General features: G+C 62.3%; 1 protein-coding gene across 1 annotated transcript in view; it reads left to right on the top strand.

Moving 5' to 3' along the window:
- The window catches only part of BAHCC1 (BAH domain and coiled-coil containing 1), a 56664-nt gene that overhangs the window by 10987 nt on the left and 22745 nt on the right, over positions 1 to 22932 (top strand). The window contains 2 exon segments of the mRNA XM_070390196.1: positions 8814 to 8993; positions 19396 to 19518. Of these exon segments, the coding sequence (XP_070246297.1) occupies positions 8814 to 8993; positions 19396 to 19518 (303 nt within the window).

Below are 22932 nucleotides of genomic sequence, written 5' to 3'. Positions count from 1 at the left end.
AGAGGCCCGAGGGCCATTGTTGAAGGCCCGGGTGCCTGGGCAGCCTGCGGCTTCCTTGGATGCCAGGGTGAGGGTTGGTGACCCTGCACACCGCGGCCGCTCAGTGACTGTCTAACGAATGAGCTGGGTTAGGATTTCGTTCTCCGGCCGGAACTCCGGACCCAGTCTGTGGCTTGGGTGACAAGGACGTTCATGCTGTCTGGTCTGGGCAGCACTTTCTCCCCATATTCCCACATCAGCTGCCTGCCCCAGCGAGGTCAGCATGTGCCCCGAGCTTCCCTGGGCACTTGCACTGGACTACCTGGAGCCAATGGAGATTCAGGGCAGCCCAACCATGCCCTGGGCCCTCCTGGGGAGTGGGCAGCTGGCCCGGGTACCGGCTGCTGGACTAGGTGGCTAGGAGGGTCATGGTGCATCTTGTGGTCTCTAGACTGGAGTGGGGGGCACCCTTTGGAGACCTTGAACCACTCTGGCAGCCCAGCACAGAGCCCCCTCCTCTGCTCTGGCAGCAGAGCCTTTGCCAATGACACTTGCTTCAAGCCCAGCTTGTGAATCAGGCGAGGGAGTCAGTCCTCAGTCTCAGGGCTGAGTTCCCTGCTGCCTCCTGCCCCTGAAGCAGGTGGGATCCAGGTGGTGGAGACTCAGCAAGCCAACTTGCTTGCCCTGTGGTCGCATCAGGAGACAGGAGCGCAGGCTTCTGGGCTGGAGATCCAAGGCTGGTTCTCTGCCTGAGCTCCCCCCATCCCCTGCCCCGCACACCCTGGGGCTGGGTGCACAGGCTGTGGGCTAGCTGCGTGTGCCGGGGGTCTTCTCTCCGTTGGGAGCTCCTGTGGGGCTGCCCTGAGCCTGTTTCCCCTACCGGCTCCCCAGGGCTGGCTGGCATTCCATCCCTATTTGGGACCCTCAATCAGTGGGGTGCCCTTCTCCACCCCAGAAACAGCTCTCCTTGCCCTGCTCATTTTGACAGTTCCCAGAAATATTGTAGTTGTACACCAGAGAATTGAGGTTTTCTCTCTACTTACACTCACCGTCTTTAGAAATTAAAATACTTTATCTCTGTACTTTGAAGGGAGTGGGGTGGTTTGTCAGAGCAGTGCTATTAGAAGAAGCTACAAGGATAAGGAGCCCTGGGTGCACCCTGCCCTCTGCCCCATCTCTCTTCTCAGGAACACATTGTGGGGGATCCCACTTCCCAGTGAGCTGCCCCCTCACAGTGCTCCTCCTGCCTGGAGCCAGGAGCAGCCCCAGCCCCAGTGCCAGGCCTTTTCCTGCTTCTGGTCTCGGACGTTAGAGTCGGGTGGGGAGGCCAGGTCTACTGCGAGTCTCAGAAGACAGGGATGGGCTGCAGAGGGTGGCCTGTCAGACATTCAAGAATGTGAGCTCCCTGAAGGTCTCTGCCTGGAGAGGCACAGCCCTGCCCCCAACCCTGCCATCTCCTCCCCTCTTGCCCTGCCTGCTCATAGCTGAGACAGAGGGGTGTCCCAGACTAGCTCAAGGTGCTGAGCGCCGGGGTCCAGCGGATGGAGTGTAGGAGAACAGGGTGGGCCCCTATGACCCTGTCCAGGGGCTCGGGGCGGGGTGTGTGTGCGCGCACCCTGATGTTCACACTGGACTACAGCCCCTAGGGCATTCGTCTTGTTGCAGCTGGCTTATTTCAACATGGTATGATGCTTTGGCTGAGGCTCCTTCTCTGGCTGGCGGGGTTTGGAGGGGGTGGCGCTGGTCACCTCCCCACGCCGCCCCCCCCACCCCCCGCCGCCCCAGCCTTCAGAGGTGTCCTGGAGGGGGAGTGCTGGCTGCTTGCCAGGGAGGGTGTGAGAGGGAAGCGAGGTGGAGACCCCAGAAGGTGCGAAGAACAGGAGGAGGGGGAGCAACCCTCTGAGTCACTCTCTCGGCCAGAGTCCGAGGGCGGCCCCAGGGGGGAGTGTTGGCTGCCCCCCTCCCCCTCCAGCCAGAAAGCTAAATTTACCCTTTTAATAAGAACCAGACTTATATCCGGTTTTCCTTTTCTTTTATTAGTTCTGGGCTGTTGGTGGTTGGGCCTGTCCCCTGTCATCATTGCCTCTACACTTGTGGGCCTGGTGGCTCAGCAACCACAGAGTTTTCCTATTATGGCCTGAGAGACGCTGCCTTTGGGCCAACCAGGTCTTCTGGAAGGTTCTCCTGGACCAGCGGAGAGGGGCTTCCCATGTGACGCCTGCATGTTCTGGGCAGACACCCCTCACCGGGGCTACCCCCACATCTCAGGGCGGGGCTGGCGGAGGCTCGCCTTCTGTCCCCTCTGCTGGCCCCCACATGCCGCCTCCCACCAGCACCCCCTCTCCCACCGCTGCAGCTGTCTCTGTTCCCGCCTCCAGCCTCCTCCTCCTCTCCTGCCCTTCCTTCCTCCCTCCCTAGGCCTGCATCATCGCGGGGCTGTGGACGGCAGCTGGGGTTATTGGATGGCGTCCTCAGGGACTCGGGCTGGGCAGCAGAGGATGGCCGAAAGCAGGGCAGGTTTTGTGTCCATTGAGACCCAGCAAGTGAGGGGAGCCAGACAGGAGGCCCCCGATTCGAGGACAGAGGGGAATGCTCCCGATCCCGACAATTTCTGGGTTCTGAGAGCCTGTCAGTAAGACCGACCCTGCTGGGAGGGGGTCTCAGATCCGAGGGGGCTCCTGAGCTGCTTCTTCACCGCAAAGGGATCAGGTGTCTGTGGGGAGATGGCCACGCAACCTGCCTGCTGCCCCCAGAACCCACACCACTGCTGGATTCAGTGTCAGGCCCAGGTGGCTATGGGTTGAGTCGCTGGGCTGGGGAGGGGGCCAACTCCCAGGCAGCAGGGAGTCGGGGGTCTTGGGACCACAGTTTGGTACAGCCTTAAGGCTTGAGTTCCCCTTCCACCACGAGCAAGCTGGATGAGCCCCCGATGGTGGAGAAGGAGAGGGGCGTCCTGGCGTCTCTCACTTGCCACCGTGGGCGTCACATGGAATCCAAGGCCTGAAGCCTTTTTCAGAGTCTGGGCCAGTAAGGAGACCGGTTTGGTGGGGGTGTGACCCTGGGAAGCAGCGTCCCTGAGGGCTGGCCCGGCCTGTGTGTGAGTCCCTCACATGCAAACAAGTCACCACCTCGCACACACTCAGAGCCAGGTGTGTACACCCGTGTCCTGAGCGCACACTCAGAGCCCCGGCCCCAGACCTCCATGCACATCTGTAGCCTGTGTGCGTGACCATTGCCCATATGCACTCTCAGCCATGCACACACGCTGACACACCCTGAGTGCCCACATACTCGCTTCACTGCCTGTTACGCCCACGTGCACACATACACACACACATACATTATCTCATGCCTGGGCCACTGATGGGTTCCAGCCCAGTGGGGAGTGTCACTGGTGACATCAGCAATTAAGCCCGGAACGCATGTGCACCCAGAGCGGGTCTGGTGGCCGGCAGTGCAGCGTAGCCTCTACGGCCCGGCCCCTGCTCTGCGCGATTTGGGTTTCCTGTGGGGCAGTCCAGAGCAGCCCCTCCCACCTGGGCCTGGTATCCCCAGCCCTGTCTCTCTCCCCATTTTCTTCTCCTGGGTGGCCAGACAGATGGACGCCCACCCGCCTGCAGGCAGGCTGGACCGAGGTCTCTCCACCTCTGTCCACACGGACACCCGGGATGGACATCCGCCCTCCCCTTCCCTCTCCTGGAATGAGAGGAATGTGAACAGTCCACATGGTGGGCTGTTAGCCTTCCTGCCTCCTCTCCAGTTGGATCCCTCGGGCGGGGGGGGCCTGTTCTAGCACCCGAGGGGCACTTTGGCCTCCCAGGCAGGCCACCCGTCACGGCAGTGTCTCAGCTGCCCCTGAGGTCCTAGGGGAGATCCAGGGATGGCCCCAGGGGGGCTGGATGTCCCCAGCACCCAGGCGGGCTCTGCCAGGGGCTGGGGGCGGTGGGGCGCCTTGAGCAGGTGTGAGCAGCAGGGCGGGAGCGGTTCTGGGCGGTGGGTAGGTACAGCCGCCAGACACAGCACCCCTGGGGAGCCTCGTGCCAGTGGCCCATCAGCTGGGCCTCCAGCAGTGGCAGGGGAGCCGGAAAGGGCTTGACTCTCAGGAGCGGCCGCCAGCCATCACAGGGAGGCCTTTTGTGTGTGTGCTTTTTTACAACCCATTTCACCGTTTCCAGAAAAGGTAGCTCACTTAAGTCAAAACAAATGCTCCCGCTGCTGTACTCCGGGCTCCCACTCCCACTCCCGGGCTCTCCCAGGCCCTTCTATGTCTGTCCCTCCATCCGCCTGGCTGATGGGGAGGTAGAGGCTGGAGGCAGAGGAGGTGGGCAGGCCCTGGGTCATCTAGGGCCCCAGGGCCAGCCTCTGGAGCGCCAGCACTTTGAGCTCTGGTGACTTTGCTGCCCGTCAGACACTCCCTGGACTGGAAGCTCCTTGGGACACCCCTGGACTCCACGGCAGGGGCCCCCTCTGCACCCCTCTGGCCTGCCCAACTTCTGTTGAATGTCTTGGCTGCAGCAGGTGGGCCTGGCAAACAGGTTGGCACAGGAAGGCCCACTCCCCCTGGTTTCGCCTGGGGGCACGTGGGGCAGCCTCGGGCATGGCCAGCACAGAATGGCCTTGTGAGCGCAGGCTAGGCAGTCAGGGGATTCCAGCCCAGCCCCGTCCAGCTGGGGCAGCTGGAAGTTGCCACACGGCCAGGGCCCAGGTACGGCCTGTCTCCCGGTCCAGGTTGTCTGCGCTCGGGGCGTGGGAACGAGTAGGCCTCCGGGGGTGAGGGCCGGGTCTGAGGAACTGGGCCATGGCGGGGGGTGGGGGTGTCAACCAGCCCTCCCGGGCATTCTGGCTTCCGGAGTGGTTTTCTCAGCCAGCCCGGCACCCGGGCCAGGCCTCCGTGGTGTCCCAGGCAGAGCTGAGGCGGCGCTGGAGTCGGGGCTGGAGCCCTGTGTCTGGGGCTGCAGACCTTGGCCTGAGCCGGCCGGGCAGTGGGGACAACGGGCTGGGGGCTGGTGTGTGGCTACAGAACTGTCTGCCTCAGTGGCCCTGTTCAGGTCTCAGTCCTGAGATGATGTTCAACTTGGCCAGATGGCTCTGTTGCGAGACCCTAGAGGACGCAGGGCACAGGCCACCATGACCATGCTCCCTGGACAGGCCACATCCAAACCCCAGAGGCTGCGGGGCCAACAGTGATGATGCCCATCCCTTTGTCAGTCCCATGGTGGGCCCGCCACCTGGGATCACGGTGACCTACATTAATACAAGGCTGTGAGAAGGGCTAGGGCAGACAGTGCCAGGGTCAGGGCTCCCAGCCCCCGGGGGGCTCTGAGCCGAAAGCCCCTCTGGCCCTTCCTGCTGCTCAGGGCTCCCACTGTCCCCTCCTGGGTTGCTAACCACAACACTCCCTGGGCAAGGACCTTGCCAAGAGGAAAGAAGTCTCCAGCCCAGTTCCCGGCCAGACTTGGCCATGCAGCTCCAGCCTTGGCCGGGGCCCAGGCCGCCTCTGCTAAGGCTCTGTCTGGGACTGGCTACTGGTCGGCGGGCGGGGGCTGGGAGGTGGCAGCCAGGTCTGCCCATGCCTCTGCTGGCTGGGCCGTGACCGAAGTCCTTGGAGGTGGAAGTGACACGGGAGCATGGATGCTCTGTCTAGGGTCAGGGGTCAGATGGGGTAGGGGAGGCTCTGGGTGCCAGCCATCCCCTCCCTGACACCCATCATGGCAGTGCCCACCTGGCAAAGCCTGTAGGACCTGCGGCAGCTTGCTGACTTCTAGCCCAGGATGGCGGGAGGAGACTGACCCTTTTGGAGCAAGGCTCATGGAACCCACCAACTGAGCAGGGTCCAGGCTGGGGGCCATCGGGGACTTGGCTTTCCAGCTGCCTAGCGCCCATCCCCCAGGGCTGGCCTGCCAGTCAGGGAGTATGAGAGCCCCTGGCGGGACCTGCTGCTGTGGGCTGGGGCCTTAGGAGAGGACACCTGGGAACCCGCAGGTGGCCCACCAGGGCGAGTGCCTGGAAAGTGGTCCCTGGAATGCGTGTGGCTGTGCCCCAGAACAGCGGGGTCCCTGATATCTCTGTTTCCTTCCTTGTTGTATCTGTCATATGAATGTCTTACAGTGAAGATATAAAGACATAATATTCATGTGATAAGCCTCTTCCGTTTTCAGTGTGAAAGGAAAAAGGAGGGAAAAGACACCCCCACCCGCGAGATAAATGGTCCAGCCTGAGACCGGACACTGGGGCCACAAACTGCCCACAAGGCTGGGGAAGATGGAGAAGCAGGGGCATCCCCAAAAGGCTTGGAGCAAAGGAGGGCCCCGGGGAGCCTTGGACCAAGGTCAAAGGGCAAGACTGGAGTGCCGTCCCAGCCACTCACTTCCCACACTCAGGAGCAAGGGTTCCTTTCTTATGGACTCAGGAAAGTCTCCAAGAGGGTCCCCCAAATTGGGAGAGTGGCTGGCCTGGACAAGGTGGGCACACAGCAGGAAGCTCAGCCTGTCGGTGTGTCCCCTGCCTCGTGGAGCTGGGACCGGGGCTGCTGAGCTGCAGTGCCGCTCCCCTCCAAAGTGACCATGCAGTGGGACATCCCCTTCTGGGATGGTGTCAAAACAGGCACCCTTAAGAGTGCCCAGCCAGGGCCAGGACCACTCTCCTGGGAGAGGGGGACAGGAAGTCCCACATCTCCTTCATCCCCACCCCAGTTCCAGCTTAGAAGACTAGTCGAACATCCCCCTCTGGGCCTCAGGGATGCTCCCCACCAGCCCCTGCCCCTGGTAGGTGGTCCCTGGGGGTGTGGGTAGTGGGTCTGCAGAGGTGGTCTGCTGCCCCTCCAGGGTGCCTCGGTGTGGGAGACCCTGTGAGGGGGGCCACCTCTGAGCCTCAGTTTCCCTGCATCCAGACTGGAGGGGCCCTATGGGATGCCAGGCCACTCCTCCCGCCCAGCCTCAGGCCCACCCACCGCCCCCACCCGCTGGGCTGTGGGAGAACTCAAGGTTCTCAGGCCAAGCTCCCAGAGAAATCCTTTATCCAGACCAACTTCTGGACTCGGTTGCTTCCCACTGTCCCCAGGAAGAGCAGGGTGGAGGGACTTCCCTGGGAGGGTGCGGGGGTGGGAAGGCCTGGGGGACATGGGGTGGGCCTGGGCGAGGCAGGAAGAGGCCTCACTCATCCCACAAGCATGGCCCCCCGCCAGGGTCCCTGGAGCCCAGCAGGAACCGCCCTCCATCTCCTGCCTGCTCTGCCCGCCCGCCCGGGAGGCCAGTACTTCCCTTCCCAGCCCAGAGTCTCCTCCCCTGGCTGGACGTGCCTGTGGTCTGGCCGGGGCCCATGGCAGTCCCAGCCCTGTGGTCTGGGAAGTCCCTGGCTCTTGGACACCTTCGCCCCCTGCCCCTGGGTCCTCTGGTCCTTTCAGGGTCTCCCTTTGGCCTGATACCCACCACAGAGGTCAGCTCACACCCTAGCACCCGGCCAGCACTCACAGACTCTTCCGCTGAGGCCAGTTCCTGGGAGAGGCCTTTCTCATCCACAAGTCTCATCCTCGAATGGGAGTGAAGGGAAGTGGAGGGGAGCTGCCAGGGTCCCGGTGGGGCAGCCCCTCCCTCTCCCCCGCTCCAGGGCCTTGCCGCCTCTCTGCTGAGTCACCTCACGTCTGGGAAGCTCCCAGGGCCCAGCCAGGCTGGATGAGGCATCACAAATTTGCAAATTCCCCCTGCCTCCCGGGTAGGGAAACAGCTGCCCTGACTCACCTTGGGCCGGGCCTGCAGCCTCCTGGAGCCCCCAGAACCCTTGCAAACCCTGCCAGGCTGCTGCATTCAGCCTAATGGGATGGTGAACCCCCAGAACCTTGTTCCCCATCCCCTAGGATGGTCCCAAGCCAGGCTCACTGCCCATGAAATGGAGGTGACAAGGTGCCAGGGGTCCCTGACGGGGTAGGGGCTGAGCGGTGCAGCCCAGACCACCCACTTGGCAGCGGGGGCTGCACTGCACAGAGTGCACTGGGTACACCATTCCTAGGCAGTCCACTGGTTGCCATGGTAACCCGGAGAGACTCGATCAGCCTGGCCTTGGCCGCTGGACAGGGCAGAGAGGGGGACACAGTGTCAGAGGTGCAGGTAGGCAGGCCATGGAGGCTAGCTGCTGGGCGAAATGCCGAGTATCCTGAAACATAAATGGCTGACTGTGTCTCAGTGCCACCGGGAGGGCCTGACCCTGAGAAACCCTGGGGACATTAAAGCAGATCCTGCCGTGTCCATTCTCGGGCTCCTCCTGTGGTTCTCTCTTGCTCTGCCTCCATTTCTTCTCTTGCTCACCTGGTAGAGGGCATCCAGTGTGATGAGGTGGTTAACTGGACCTGGGGAGAAGGTTGAAGACCCTGCTGGGTGCTGGGGGGAAGGCCAGAGCCCTAGTGCCACCTGGGGGTAGGACAGAGACGGCTGAGACCTGCTGACCCTGGGCCTTTCCGGGAGCTGCACTCTGGCAGGTCTGCCGGCAGCTGAGGCCTGGGGGAGTCAGCCTCCAAAGTGGAGACCCGCCCATAGGGTTGATATTTCCCTCAAGCCCTGGGTCCCTGAATGTTTATTCCCACAGTACCTGGCACCTGGTTGCTGGGGGTGGTGGGCGGGGTGAAGGAGGACAACTCAGCTGAAGTGCCAATCTTCAGGGTTTTGCAAGAACAGGAGGGTGTCTAGGCCTCCAGGGCCCGAGCAGGCAGCTTCTCCCACCTTGGCTTCTTGGCTATTTGAAGACAAAAGCCCTGGAACCTTGGGGCCTGAGAGTCAGCCCTGGGGAAGGGCTCCTTAGTGCTTGTCCCTGCCCAGACTCATTCTCGCCCACTGTGTCCACAGCCAGCAGCCGCCTGATGGGGAACTCTCCGGCCTCCTCTTTCATGGGCAGTTTCCTTACCAGCAGCCTGGGCTCGGCGGCCTCTGCGCACCCCAGTGGCCCCACCCCGTCCCCCTCGGAGCAGGCCTACCGGGGCTCACACCCTGCCACCTCCCAGATCTGGTTCTCCCACTCCCATGAAGGTAAGTCAGGGGCCCAGGCTCCCAGCCGTACCCTGTGGCTAGAGCCACTGATCGTGGTGCCCAGGGCCTGTGGTGAAGCAAAGGGCTCCCCTGCTGTGTCTGGCAGACCATGCCAAGCACTGGGGCAAGGGGCTGCCTCCCTGTCGAGGATGCCGTCATGGGGGAGGTGGTAACTCTTGGCCAGATGTGCAGCAGAGATGGGCAGAGAGGGAAAAGGGGTGGGGCCGGGAAGGCTCGCGGGAGCTGAGGAAATGTGGAACACAGCTGGGCTGGCCGGGCAGGCCTGCGCCCACCTCCCAGACTCAGAGAGGCATGGGCTCCAGATGTGTCAGCTGGGAGGGAGTGGAGGGGAGGAGAGAGCTGTCAACAGACTCAGGCGCCACCCTGGGGGCCTGCCCTAGAACAGAGTCCCTCTCTGGCCCTGCCTCCCCTTCGGTTGCAGCCTTGTACACACAGTAGGTGCCTCATACGTGTCACTCTCAGGCCTTGTGGCTGGCTGGAGGGCCCTTGCAGGCCCTATTTAGGATGTTGAGCTTCCCCTTGGCACTCTCAGGGAAGGTCACCGCCCCCACCCAGCTCCGCACTGTCTGCTCAGCCCCTGGGCACCGTGATGTGGGCGGTGACCCTGAGCCCCAGTGTCCCCAGCCCGAGGTTGCTGATATCCAGTCGGCCGCCACAGTGTAGGAAGGGTTAAGCCCGACGGCGGCTGGCACGCGGAGAGGTAATTGCAGTTGGCAGCGGGCACAGAGGGCTCTGCGCTCCTGGCACCAGCACCGCCGTAACTCAATGACTGCTGAGCGGCGGGCGTTGTGTTTGCAGAGCACGCGGACCCACACACCGCGCCCGCTGCCGCCCGCGTTCCAGGCGGGGAGATTAGCGCCCAGTGCTGCCGGAGAGCGAGAGAAACCTCTCTTTGTGCAACAAGAAAGGGGCTGTTTTCCAAACAGGACAGGTGACGAGTGAGGGACAGTTGTTAAAATAATCTGGGCTTTAAGTGCCGTGCAGAGCGCACATGTTGGGTAGGCGATAAGGAGCAGCTCCCTTACCCTGGAAGGGGAACCAGGCCAGCCCTGAAGACCCAGGTGGGCAGAGCAGACACCTGGCCCAGACCCCTCTGCCGCCTGCTTCCCACCCCTGCCTCTCGCAGCCTCCCCAGGGGACACCTGGTGCAATGGTGTCAGGCTCCGGATCGGGGCTTCCCGGGATGGCCATGCCTGGCACCCCTTGCTCCCCTGCTCCTCCCAGCTCTTCTGCCTTCGGCATTTGCTGGGCGAACTCCTGAACCTGGCAGGAGCTTCTGGCTCCCAAAACGTCTATGGGAGGGAGGAGAGGGCCGAGTGCCGTGGGGCGGGCAGGGCATACTCGCGGCAGCCATGTAGAACTGCTTCCACTGAACCCACGGCCGCCCCAGGCCTCTGCCCTGCCCTGACCTGGCCTCGGGGGCGTGGGTGTGGCCAGGCTGGCTGCCACAGTGATCCCTGGTCAGGGTCAGGATGGCAGAGCTCTGCGTAAGAAGGTACATATCCCCCTGCCCCTCCGGCCTACCCTTGAGGACCCTGCGGGCAAGAAGGGCAGTTTGTGGGCAGTGCCACCAGCCCTGGGGCCCAGGGAGAAGGCGCCCTGTCCTGCCTCTCTGGGGGCTGCCGGAGAGGCGGGGGTGGGCGGGTGGGAGGCAGCCCACAGATAGCGCCCTCAACGGCCTCCAGACACTCACTTCCCCCGGCCAACGGCTGCCTCCGAGGAGTTGCTCGCAGCCTGCGGGGCACCCCGCCACCCGCAGCCGCAGCCCCAGAGCCACCTGGCAAGTTGCAGTTCCCACCACCCAGTGTGAGGGGACAGGGTGTGGGAGAGTGCCAGCCCCCCAACCCACCCCTTACCCACCGTGCATGCCGGGGAGGCAGCTGCTCCAAGGCAAGGACAGTTGGAGCAGCCCCGAACCAGCCCTGGCGCCTCCTCGGGCTGAGGGCACCCATGGTCTCTTGGGGGAGGGCGTGCATGTTGAGGCGGTGGGTTCCGTGGGCAAATGCAGGTGGGTATAGGACAAGGGGAAGCGAGGAGGCCTCTGAGTCGCCCACCTGGAACAAAGGCTCCAGAACCCAGAGTAGGGGGGGAGGGCAAGGCCCACCTGGGGCTAAAGATGAGTTTAGAGGAGCAGCAGCCCCTGGGGAGCGCACCCCCAATCTGCCAGGTCCCGCCTGAGGGTAGCTCGTGTGTCTGTCCTGGGGACCCTACCACCTCCCAGGCCTGTGCCCCAGTCTCCCCTTCTCTGCCTGCAGTTGCGCTGCCCGGCCTGGGATCCCCTTCCTACGGGGTTCCCCTGCCCTCCTCTCCTTGCAGCCTCGCTCTGACAGGCCACGTGGTGCAGCCGCCTAGCTGTGAGCTCCCAGCGTAAAGGCCGGCGGGCGGGCGGGGCCGGGGCGAGTGGCAGCGCTGGCTGGCTGGCTGCCCTGGCAGCGTGCCTGGCTGCTAGTTTGACTGGGTGCCAGCTGGCTGCCCGCGTGTTGGGGCCTGTTTCTCTGCCGTGTGTGTTCAGGGGGAAGGGGGGCCGAGGTGGGGCGGGGGGCACGCGACATGGCCGGAGAGCGGGGGGCTGACGGGCAGGGTGGGCTGCCTGGGCGGGCTGCTCCGTGGTCTGGCCCCACCCTCGTTCTTTCGCTGCCCCCAGGATGGGCGGGGAGACAGGTGCCTGGCAAAGCAGGCTTGCTACGCGCCCCCTCCAGCCTGGGGATGGTCAGGGCTGGGCCCCTAAAGGAGTTCTTAGATTAAGAGCAAGGAGGCCAGGATGGCGCTGGGGTGGGAGGCGGGGGCAGGGATGGGGGAGGGATGTCAGTGGGGGCCAGGAGAGATGATGGGTCCTTCTACTCCAGGCAGGGCCCCCAGCTCTCCGTGGGTGGACCCAACCCACCATCTGGGGGACAGCCACCAGAGCCGGGGCCAGGGCTTCCTGCTTCCCTGGTGGAGCAGCTGGGGTGCAGGGCAAGTACCCCAGAACAGAGGAGCCGCCCCAGAACATCTGGCCTGGGGCAGAGCTTGTCTATCCAGGGCCTCTTGCCCCACCCCACCCCCCAACCCCCCACCCCAGGCTCACCAAGTAAAGGGTCCTGCCAGAGATGAGACTTTCCCTTCCGGGGCCTAGGGTCAGGGTGGGCGGCGGAACTGACCTGAGGCAAAGGGGTGAGCCAGTGTACTGGCCCGCCCTGGGTGGGTCCCCGTGGGGGTGGGGTGCAGCACAGCTGGCCCTATTGTCAGCAGGCCGGGCCCCCTCCCTCCCTCCTCCACCGCGCCCCCCCCCCCCCGCCCCCGCTGCCTGGTGGGACCACCCACAGGGCCATGAAAGGGGATTCTGTTCCTGGGGGCTCAGCTGGGGAGGAACAGGGCTGCTGGGTTCCCACAGCCCAGGCCACTCGTGGTCTCTTGTGCCACCTGGAGGGAGAGCCTCCGGAGGCAGCGGGCACATGTGCTAGCGCTGGCCGTTAGCCGGGCCGGCCTCTTTGTCAGTTGCACCCGCCCCAGAGGCTATTTCTCCTTCTGGGGCTGGGCTCGCCTCCACTGGGGCAGGGGTCGCACCCAAGAGCCACTGGGCACTCCCTACCATTTCCCAACCCCCCTCCTGGCTTCCCTGAGCCCCTCAGCTGTCCTTCTGTCCCCCTCTAAGACTTCAGGGTTCACCAGGGCTTCTGGGAGCACATCTGTATGGGGGACAAAGGTCCCAGCTGGTGTCACTGTCTCGGTGTGGTGACGCTGTCGAGAGGAGCCCTCCACCTGCCCTGGACCTTGTCCTTCTCCCCTGGACGCTGGACGCTCCAGCCCCTTCTCCTGGCCTCAGTTTTCTCGGTGGCCAAAATGGTCTCTGAATCTGCCCGCATGGGACCACTGATGGTCACCTCCCCTCCCCACCCAGCTCAGTAAAGATGCCCTACATGTAGGCAGCATTCCCATCCTGCCCACCTGGTCCTGCCAGTGCCAAAGGGCAGGGCTGAGTCATTGGGGGCAGCTGACCACCCTGTGATCTGGGGACAGTGTAGGGGAAGGGACCGAACTCCCCAGATCCAGACGTGGGGGATCAGGGCTCCCCTGCCAGACAGGCCTTCTCCTGCCAGCTTCATCGTAGCCAGAGGGAGGCCTGTCCCATCTGGACCTCTGACCCCCTCCAGAGCTTTCTCAGGGCTTTGCGTGGCCAGTCCTGCCCCACCCCCGCCCTGCTCCCTGTGACCTTGGTCCCTCACCACGCTTTGCCTCTGCCCACCTCCCCATCCGGGTCCCAACCTCCAGGGACCCCTCTGTCCTTGCATGTCCCATGTAGCAACTGTCCACTGTTATGCTGGGGGCCTGGGGACCTTCCTGGGCTGCTGTTTGCAGCCGGCGGGGTGTGTGAGCTACACTGGATCTGACAGGGCTGGGGAGAGAGGCCCAGTGTCACATCTGGGTGTCGGGCTGGCTTGCACTGTTCCTGTGGCCCCAAGCCCCCAGGATCCCCCAAGCACTATGATCTATGTGTATCTTAGATACCCCAGGATGGGGTAGGGGGGTCTTAGAGCATCCACCCAGGAAGACAGGGTGCAAGGGATGTGATCAGGAGTAGCACAGGGCTCTCTCCAGCCGAGCTCCGACAGACAGAGGTGTTGGGTGGGGTATTGTGAGGGTTTGGGGGGTCATGCCAGTTTGTTCCCAGCTCCAAGCTCTGAGACTCTGTCTCTCCCCCAGCTTTAGTCCTGCAGCAAGCCTTGGTCCCCAGCCCTCCCCGGGCCACAGGTCCTGCTCCCCTGGAGGGGCTGCTGCTAAGGCCTGCATCTCAGCTCTGTACGGCCTGAACCCAGCTCCTCCCTGCACAGCACTCGCCAGGAGCCCGGGACTGTCCATGACCGCCTGGCTCCTGGGCTAGCTGCCTGCTGCTTTTGTTCCAGAGGTGTCCGTGGGAGCCTGGCACCTTCCCCTGGCTCTGAGCCACTCCACTCAGCCTGGGAACAGACCAGGCAGCTAGGCCCCAAACCTGGGGCGACCGGGGGTCAGTGTGTGTGCCTGGGCCAACTTTAACGGGCCACAGTGGCACAGAAATCATCTTGTGCCAGCCTTAGGCCCCAGCCCCAGCCCCCAGCTGCAAGAGGCTGAGATCTGGGCACTCCCTGAGAGGCCCAGCTTCCAAAGCCGTCTTCAGCCCATTAAGGTGGTCAGTAGTCTTGTGTACCACAGTGGAAATCCACTGACACCCTGAATGAAAAGGATGTCACAGGAAGAGAGCCAGCACCCAGTTAATGTCGGCATGGCAGAATTCAGAGGGATAGACGTGTGCGGGGCTCCAGGAACAAGGGCTCTTTGCCTAGGTGTCTGTGGGGATTGTCATGGGTAAAGATGGGACTTGTCAGGGTTGGCGGGACACTGGTCGAAGGTGGAGTGGTCTGGTGGGGGCTCTATCCAGAGGGGCTTTTATCCTCTGCTGAGCCCTGGAGTGTGGGCTTGACCCATGAGATGGGCAGTTGAGATGGTTCAACTCGGGTTTTCCCCCAGTGTGGCCGGCTGTATAAAAGCGTGATTCTTGGCCCCATTGATTAGGGACTCAGCCAGTCACGTTGTGGGGAACTGCCCTTGGGACTTGATGTCAGACCCTGCTGGCAGCCCCTGGCCACAGCTCAGGGCTCCGTGGTGGGGAGAACTTTCTAGCAACTCAAGCCTCCAGGGAAGTGGCCATGTTTTTGTCAAGGCGTCATGGGGGGCGGGGGGCGTCTATTGCAGAAGGCCTTGCCCTCATGGGTGTGCAGGAAGCCAGCAGGGAGCCGGGGCAGGACTCTGGTGGCATGGGGGTGATTAGAGCCCTGTGTGTCAGGCCGCTGGCAGTTTGCTAAGCCTGCAGGGTCTGCACTGAGCTCTGTGGGCCTGGGGGTGGGGGTCTCAGGGACCCTGTGGTGGGAGTCCCCTGACTCACCCCACAAGGGATTCTGGTTCACTGGTTGGCTGGTCACAGGCCACACCCCACCCCATGCCCAGACCTGGCCAGGAGACAGTCAGCCTTCTGAGACACAAGAGCCGGTCCCCTCCTAGGACGGCGGGCCCTGCAAGGACCACGGGGAGGTATTGTCGCCTCCCCAGCCTTTGGGTCTGGCCGGGGGCAGGTGGGGCACCTTGGGCTGCTGGGAAAGTTCTACAGCAGAACCCAGGAGAGGTGAGGTGCCGTGCAGATTGGGTGGGAACTGACCCCACCAGGCAAGGAGGGCACATGTGGGGGGCCAGGGCTACCCCTCTTTCCTCTCCAGCTGAGAGACCTGGCAGCAGGCCTGGGGTCCTCCCAGGCACCTTCTCTGGTGGGGTGACAAGAGGAGCCTCCTACCCCATGGCGGCTGCTGAGTCGCTTCAGTCATGTCCGACTCTGTGCGACCCCACAGACAGCAGCCCACCAGGCTCCCCGTCCCTGGGATTCTCCAGGCAAGAACACTGGAGTGGGTTGCCATTTCCTTCTCCAGTGCATGAAAGTAAAAAGTGAAAGTGAAGTCGCTCAGTCGTGTCCGACTCTTAGCGACCCCCTGGACTGCAGCCCACCAGGCTCCTCCGTCCATGGGATTTTCCAGGCAAGAGTACTGGAGTGGGGTGCCATTGTCTTCTCCTACCCCATGGCACCCCTCACTTATTTCCCCTGTAAAGTGTCCCCACCCTCCCTCTCACTCTTCCATCTTCAGACCTTGCCCTCTGGGCAGCCCCCACCAGGGGCGGGCTGCCCGCTGGCTTCTCTCCTCCTTAGCCCACTTAGCACACTCCCCACAAACACCCCTGACCTTCCTGGATGTGGCCAGCAAGGGCCCCGGGGGATGCTGGCAGGGGCTGGGTGTCCCAGGATACCGAGGACCTGGTCTGCTGCCCCCGCCCAGCTTGAGACTGCCTCCATGTCACTGAACCCCATTAGGTGCTGATGGTGTCACGTTTTTGACCCTGTTAACGCTCACGTCACAGGGTGGGGTTAAGTCTCCTGGCAACACAGAGCGTGGGGCCAGAATGGGGGGAATTTCAGTGGGGTGGTGGCTGAGGCCCAGGGCTTCTCCCTAGAACTCAGCAGGGGCTTCCAGGGCTCTGAGGGCAGCGGGGGCCCAAGGACACAGCGTGGGCTCACCTGTCAACTGGGGCAATCGCAGTAGCCAACCTCGGGGGGTGTGAGAGCCTGGGGTTCTGGACCACGCCACCCCGAAGGAGTGCAGGGTCAAGGGTCTCTGGCCCTGGGTTCCAGGGTATCCGACCCCCATCCTCGGCTCCCGGAGCCCTCTTCAGAGCCCACCACCACCACATTCTCCTCTGCAGAAGCCCCGTTTGAGGACCTGAGGCATTTCCCAGACCAGCTACAGCAGCCCTGGCTTCTGGTCACAGAACAGCTGCTCTGATTCATAAAAATCATTTTTTATTTTCCTCTTCAATTCAGAGAGTAGGGTCTTGTTGGGAAGAAGAAAGGGTCCTTTCTGTGGCTGAACTGGGAGGACTTTTCTCCTTCCTCCCTCTCTGCCCCCCACCCCAGATGCCCACCCGCTCTTCACACTCCCCCTCCCTGGCCACCCCACTCAGCTCCGGCCCTTGCCTACTCCGTTTCTTCTTCCCTCTCTCCATCCTTACTCCCCCAGTCCTAACTCCCCTTCTGGGGTCCCAGAGGGTGGGACTTTATGCAAACTGGAGATGGGGGGAGGAGCCCCCATAGATTCCTGTCCCCTGATCCCTGGCCACCAGCTCAGGGTCAGAAGTGGAGGGACAGGCATGACCATCACCCTCCCACTGTCCCCCGAAGGGTGCGGCAGGAAGGAGCCCACCACTCGGCCAGCTGAAGGCCGAGGGCGGGTGGGCAGGAGGCCCAGACCTCCCGAGGGGTCACAGGGGGGTCTGTGCCTGGGAAACGGGCGTCTGGGAAGGAGGAATTTACAGACTTCTGTTTACCAAAACGAGGCCCCGTAAAACATTTAACAGCAGCCAATTAAAGGGGGACAGCTGTGGCGCTTTAACCGCTCCCCCTACTACACACACAGGCCTCTGCCCCCCCCTGCCCTGGCCCGCCCCCACCCCTGTCGGGCTCGCCCAGCTTTTGTCAGGTCTTCTAGGAGCTGCATTTCATCTTGGAAACATCTGCTCCAGATGTGTCTCCACTCAAAAACCAGGCGAGGCGGCCAGGCTCCCCAGACTCAGCCGTGCCCTCGGCAGGAGGGCGCTGCAGAGGGATAGGCCTGGGGGGCAGTGGGCACCTCCCCTGTGTCCTCCCACGGGCCCAGGGATGTGAGCCCCTCCGTGGGGAGACGCCCAGGGACTTCTCAGAGCTTTTGCAACACATGTGCTCAAGGGGAACCTCCGAACGGGACTGGTATGGGAGCGTTCTGCGGGAGCTCCTCTTGAGAATGGGTGCCACGGCTTGACCTCAGATCTCTTGATCCAGAGACCATTCTCCTGCATCATTAGGGGATGGTCGCTATGTCGAGGGGGCCACCAGGACCAGGGTGCAGGGTGCACCCTTTGGACTGGGGGCCTTGACCCTGGGGGCTCCCAGAGTATTTGATGCCCATGTGTTTCCCATTCTCTCAATGCTCCTTGTCCATCCCTACCTCTTAGCTGGGTTCCACAGCCCGACCCACACTGGCATGGCTCCCCGCTCCCCAACCTCAGGCCTGCCAAGGGGCTGCTCCTGGGCCCCTCATACTCACAGCAAGCTCCAGGTATTCCAGGGCTTACCCGTGCACCCAGAGATCGAGCCAGCCTCCACCCTCCATCTCAACAGCCTCAGCACCCAGGCAGGCCAGCCTCAGGGCCTCTGAGGACCTGGGGCCTGGAGGCCTGTCCTGTAGCTCTGAGCCCCTCCTTCTGGAAAGGTGTTGGTCTCATGTGTTCCAAGGAGCATGCGGCCATGAGTTGCCACAGGAGTTCCGATGAAACAGCAAAGGGCTTCTGTCCTAAGAGGAATTTAGAAAACAGTAAACGAGCAGGTCACATGGAGCTAGCTACCTGCTTCAGACTTGTCTGAACTTTGTTGTGATGCACTGAGACAGAAGTTGGCACCCCTGATCCCCAGGCATGGGGCTCACAGCTCCCTTGTATCAAGGCACGGCTATGACCTGGCTGGAACACTTGCCCTGGGACCCGCCACCCTCCCCTCAGGGCCCGATGCCTCGGGACCCTGAGCCAGCGTGGCCACTGCTCCCTGGGGAGACCCTGGGATTCCTTCCCACTCCCTGTCACAGCCCAGGCGCCTCAGAAGTCAGGTGGGAAGCTGTTCCCAGCAGCCATTCACTCTTGGGACAGCCATGGGGTCCCCAGGAGAAGCTCCTCTGGGACTCATTTTCCATGGGGAAAATGTTAAGAGCATTAGCTCAAAGCAGGAATTTTGGAGCAAGACAGCATCCTGTCCAGCCCAGCCCAGCCGGCTCAGCCATCCCAGCTGCAGGCCTCCACCCGCCCCCGCCCCCTTGCCGCTGGGCCTGGTGGGGAAGGACCAGCTGTGAGGAGCCACATTGCAGGTGGCTGGTGGCTCTGGGCATCCAACAGACACGCCTGCCACGGCTGTGCCTGGTCTCAAGGTGCCAGTGCCTAAGGGGCCTCCTTGGCCAAATGTTCGCTCTTTCTGTCTTCATCACTTCTGGGAGGCAGGGTGTGTGTCCCAGATGGCCAGAACGAAGTCCGGGGTGTAGCTGGTGGTCCTCTGCTGGGCAGGGCCCGTCCAAGAAGACAGTCCAGGCCCCTCAAAGGGACAGAGAGGGGCCTGCTTGATCTGACTTGGAGGCTCCAGGGAGGGTCTGGGGCTGGGGACCAACGCAGGAAACTCTTCTGGGGGCGATGCCGTCATGGCTGGGGACCAGCTCATTTTGCAGATCTCAGAGCACTGAGGAGGCCCAGCCAGTGGAGAGCCCGGTGCCCATGGCCTCCAGCCAGGCAGAAGCTGGCCACACCCAACCAAGTCAGCCTCAGGGTGCGGGTCACTGAGCCCAGAGTGGCTTGCTTACCTGGCAGCTATGGATGGTACAGGCCAAGGTGGTGTCCGGCCCCGCCTCTCTCCTCTCGGCCTGAGCTGTGAGGGCCTCCCTGTCCACTGCATGTGACCGCCACATCTCCCTCCTCCCCAGACACCTCTCCAGAGCCCCTTTTGTTGGCCTGCCTTGAAGCTCGCGCACTGCTAAGTGCTGCTGGGAGAGAAATCAAAGCCTCCCTCCTCCATCCTCCCCTCTCTCCCCAGCCCATCAGCAATTCAATTTGTGCCACACCGGAGGGATGGTATTAGTCGAGTCAGAGTTAATATGATGTATTGATGGGTTGATTTCCCACCGGCGGGCTGCACGCCGGGCTCCGCGGGGCGTCACTCCTGGGCCACCCGCCGGCTTCTCACCTCGCTGGGGTCAGGGCAGGTGCAAGCCTGTGGCCCAGAGGCGCCTCTACCACAGTCTCCTTGCTTCTCTAGCTCCAGGGTACCCCAGATTTTCGGGGAGTCTGGCATCCACCTTCCTACCCATGAGCCACTTGGATCACCATGGAAACAGCAATGTTCTCTATGGGCAACATCGTTTCTATGGAACCCAAAAAGGCAAGTGCTGGCGTGGGTCTGTGAGGGATTGCATGGGGCCTGGGACACAGTGAATCCTGGAGGGGTGGAGGGCAGGGCCGGGGGCTTCTGGGGTGCCAGATGAAGGTGGCCAGCCTGGATGAACCCTTCTCTCCAGGTCTCAGGCCACACTGTAGGGACAGGGGCTGGAAGAGGATGGGCGTGCTTCTCAGGCCCCCAGAGAATTTAAAGTGCAGGGCCCAGGACCACGGCCAAGCAGCTGGTTGCATGCCGGGGTCAGGGGAGCATGCTGAAAACACAGCCATGCTCCATGAGCTCTCATCACCCAAGTGGAAGCATCTCAAACAACCGCGGCCCTGAAGGAGAGGCACCCAGCTCCCTCAGCACCTGGCCTTACCCTGTGGCACCTCCGCCCCGACCCACCCAAGCAGCTCAGGGGGGGTCCCAGGGGCAGTGGAGGGGAGAATACCATCTGATGGGGGTAGGGGAGCCCCCCAGAAGCCTATACCTCTTGCCTCATCGAGCTAGACAGCACAAGGCCCAGGCCCCAACCCACACCAGGGCTTGAGGTCAGAGGGGTCAGAGGTGGGGGGTAGGGGGTGGAGGCAGCAGCAGGGGACAGGGGCAATGGTGTGCCCCTAGCAGATGGAGGGACTCCTACCCCATTGGCAGGAGATGTCGCTGGAGTGGGTACGCTGAGGTTGGAGCTTTGCTGATAGGATCATAGGGCTGGTGGGGTCAGGAGGGCATTCCGTAAGAAGAGTGTGTTCCTACCACATGCACACGCACACGTGTGTGTGTGTAAGGCCCAGCCTTCAGGGCGCAGATCCCATCAGGGAGCCCATGGGAGATGTAGCCACCTGGAGAGGAGACAGGTGTAGGGGGTGGCCTGAGACCTTGATGCCTGGTGTCCAGGATTTTTCTTGGGTGGGGTGACACTTCATCTGCATTTTAGAAAGATCTTCCAGGGGTGAAGCCCAGGAGGCTGGGGTTGCTTACCGTGTTTAGATGACAAGTGATCTGGACTTGAACTGGACCATGGGATCCCATGCGGAGCCTGGAGGGAGCACAAGGGTCAGGGGGCCCCGGATGACCCCCATTTATGGCCCAGGCTACAGGAAGGGGTGTACCTGCAGAGGAGCAGTTCAGAGGGGAGGGGTGAGTTCAGCTTCCATGCTGAGGGGCTGGGGGGTGGGGGCCACCTTCCCAGGGGGTGATTGCACACTCATGGTGTGGGTCAGTGCCAGAAGGGTGGGTTGAAAGATTGATCTGGCTCAAGGAGAGGGGCCACCCGGGTGAAGAGTGTAAATAAGGACAGATCCAGCTCCAGGGAACCCTAAGAGTGGGGCTCTGAGTGGGGGCAGGGGAGGGGCCCACAACGTACCTGGCAGGCTTCAAGCAGCAGCAGCTAAGGAGGAGAGAGTCCTGAAGGGTCTCAGAGAAGGAAGGGGACCCCAGAGTGGTGACCCCATGAGGCAGGTTGGGGGTGGGCCCTGTGGCCAGTCCTCCTGCCCTCCTGCCACCGTCCCCTCGTTTCCTCACAGCCTCCCACTCTGTGACATTGGGGTGTCTGTGTCCTGGAGCCCACCTGGCATCTTTGTCCAGACGGGGCGGCTGAGGTTGTGGAAGGCCTTACTCTCACTTGGCCCAGCCCAGGGCTGGCCAGGTTGGGTCGGGGTGGATGAGACCCTGCCTGCAGACGGGCCAGGAGCACTCCCCGGCCCCATGAAGGGTTCAGACAGACACTGGATGCCCAGGGAGCCAGTCTCCTCGGGGTTGGAGCCCAGGTGCTCTTGCCCAGAGGAGAACCCCGCACAGGCCGTGGCCTGAGTCCCTCCACCTCCCACATCAGCCCCCGCATATCCTGCTGTTTTGACAGCGCTTGTCAAGAGCAGGCAGGTGGTCCCAGCCCCATAAATCCGACCCAGAGCTAGGGACCCCCTCCAGGGTGTGGGCCGCTGGCTTCCAGGAGCTCTGGCGGCCTCCTTGGCTCTCACAGTGTTGTGGCCGAGCCTCACCCAAGAACACTTTGGTTTTGGAAATTGAGCTAATTAGGTTTAGCCCAGGCTACCCTCTTCCCCCTTGCTTTAATTAGCAGGAAATTGACAAGGAATTTACACGACTGAGGACAGTTTTACAAGTTCCAAATGTTTCTTTTGTTCCCTCTCTAGGCTCCAGGCCATCCAGGCTGCCCATCCGCCACCCCAGCTGGGTGTAGAGAGGGGCAGCCCCTCCAGGTCCCCAGTAACCCAGCCCCAGCTTAGGGAGCAGTGGGTGTCTGCAGGGCTGGCCAGGGACCCAGGTAGAGAGCAAGGCACCCCAGGTTAGGGGGGCCCCAGGCTGGCCCCATACAGGGAGCTGGGGGAACACCCCCCAGCCACTCACGCAGGATGGGCCAGAGCTGCAGAGACATCGAGAGCCCAGAATGGACTAGGTAGGGGTGGCCGTCTGGACCATTCTCCTTTCTTCCTTCCTTAAAGGATCACCCTAGCCCCTGGTGCAGAAGGGTTGGGGGCCTCTCAGAGTATTCAGAAAGTAGGTAGGCTGGGTCCTTCACTCCTGGCCCCTTCTCAGATGCACGTCCGCCCAGGGCCTTACTTCCTCCTGGGCGGGGGTATCTTGGCACTTACAGGGGGCTACTAAAGGCCATCCATTTTGCTGTCCACAGTGTGCTATCCTGCTTTCAGGGGCCTGCCTCAGATAACTCCCCATGTGGCTGGGCATCCTGAGCTGTGTAGTGGCCACATCATAGCACATGCTGTCCACTTTTAGCCATCCCCCAACTATAAGCCCCTGGAGAAAGAAATGGAAACCCACTCCAGTATTCTTGCCTGGGAAAATCCCACGGACAGAGGAGCCTGGTGGGCTACAGTCCATGGGGTCGAAAGAGTCAGACACGACTGAGCGACTAAGCATACAACTATAAGCCCACAGCCTCCTTAGCCTTTAGGGTTCTGATGGCTGTTGGTAAAGACCTGATCAGTTTGCACTCCTCCAGCATCGTGTGGGGCTGGGGGAGATGCTGCAGCCCCAGACTCCACCCCGCTGAGTCCAGCGAGGACACACTGCCACCCGCTCCCGCCCTTCCTCCCCTAGTCCACAGGGTCCAGCTGGGCATGGGAGCTGTGCTCTTTTCAGCGTTCATCTCCTAGGGGTGAACGTAAGTCAGAACCTCTGGGGCATGGGGAGTCGGTATTGAACGGGGACAGAGAGCTTCAGATTGGGACGATGAAAAATTCCGGAAATGGATAGGGCCGAAGGTTGCACACCATGAGCACAGTAGCCACTGAATGGCAAGCTTTAAAATGGCTAAAGTGGTGATGTTTATGTTAACATGTTTTCGACAGTTATAAACCTTCCCCGGAAAGTGCCAGTGGGTCAGGGTCAGCCGGTGATGGTGGGGAGGCACCTGGAGCAGTGTCTTGGGGGCACTAA

Source organism: Bos mutus, chromosome 19 (assembly GCF_027580195.1).
Source record: "Bos mutus isolate GX-2022 chromosome 19, NWIPB_WYAK_1.1, whole genome shotgun sequence".
Taxonomy (NCBI): Eukaryota; Metazoa; Chordata; class Mammalia; order Artiodactyla; family Bovidae; genus Bos; species Bos mutus.
Note: the sequence above shows the minus strand (reverse complement) of the source record. Positions and strands in the feature narration are given on the sequence as shown.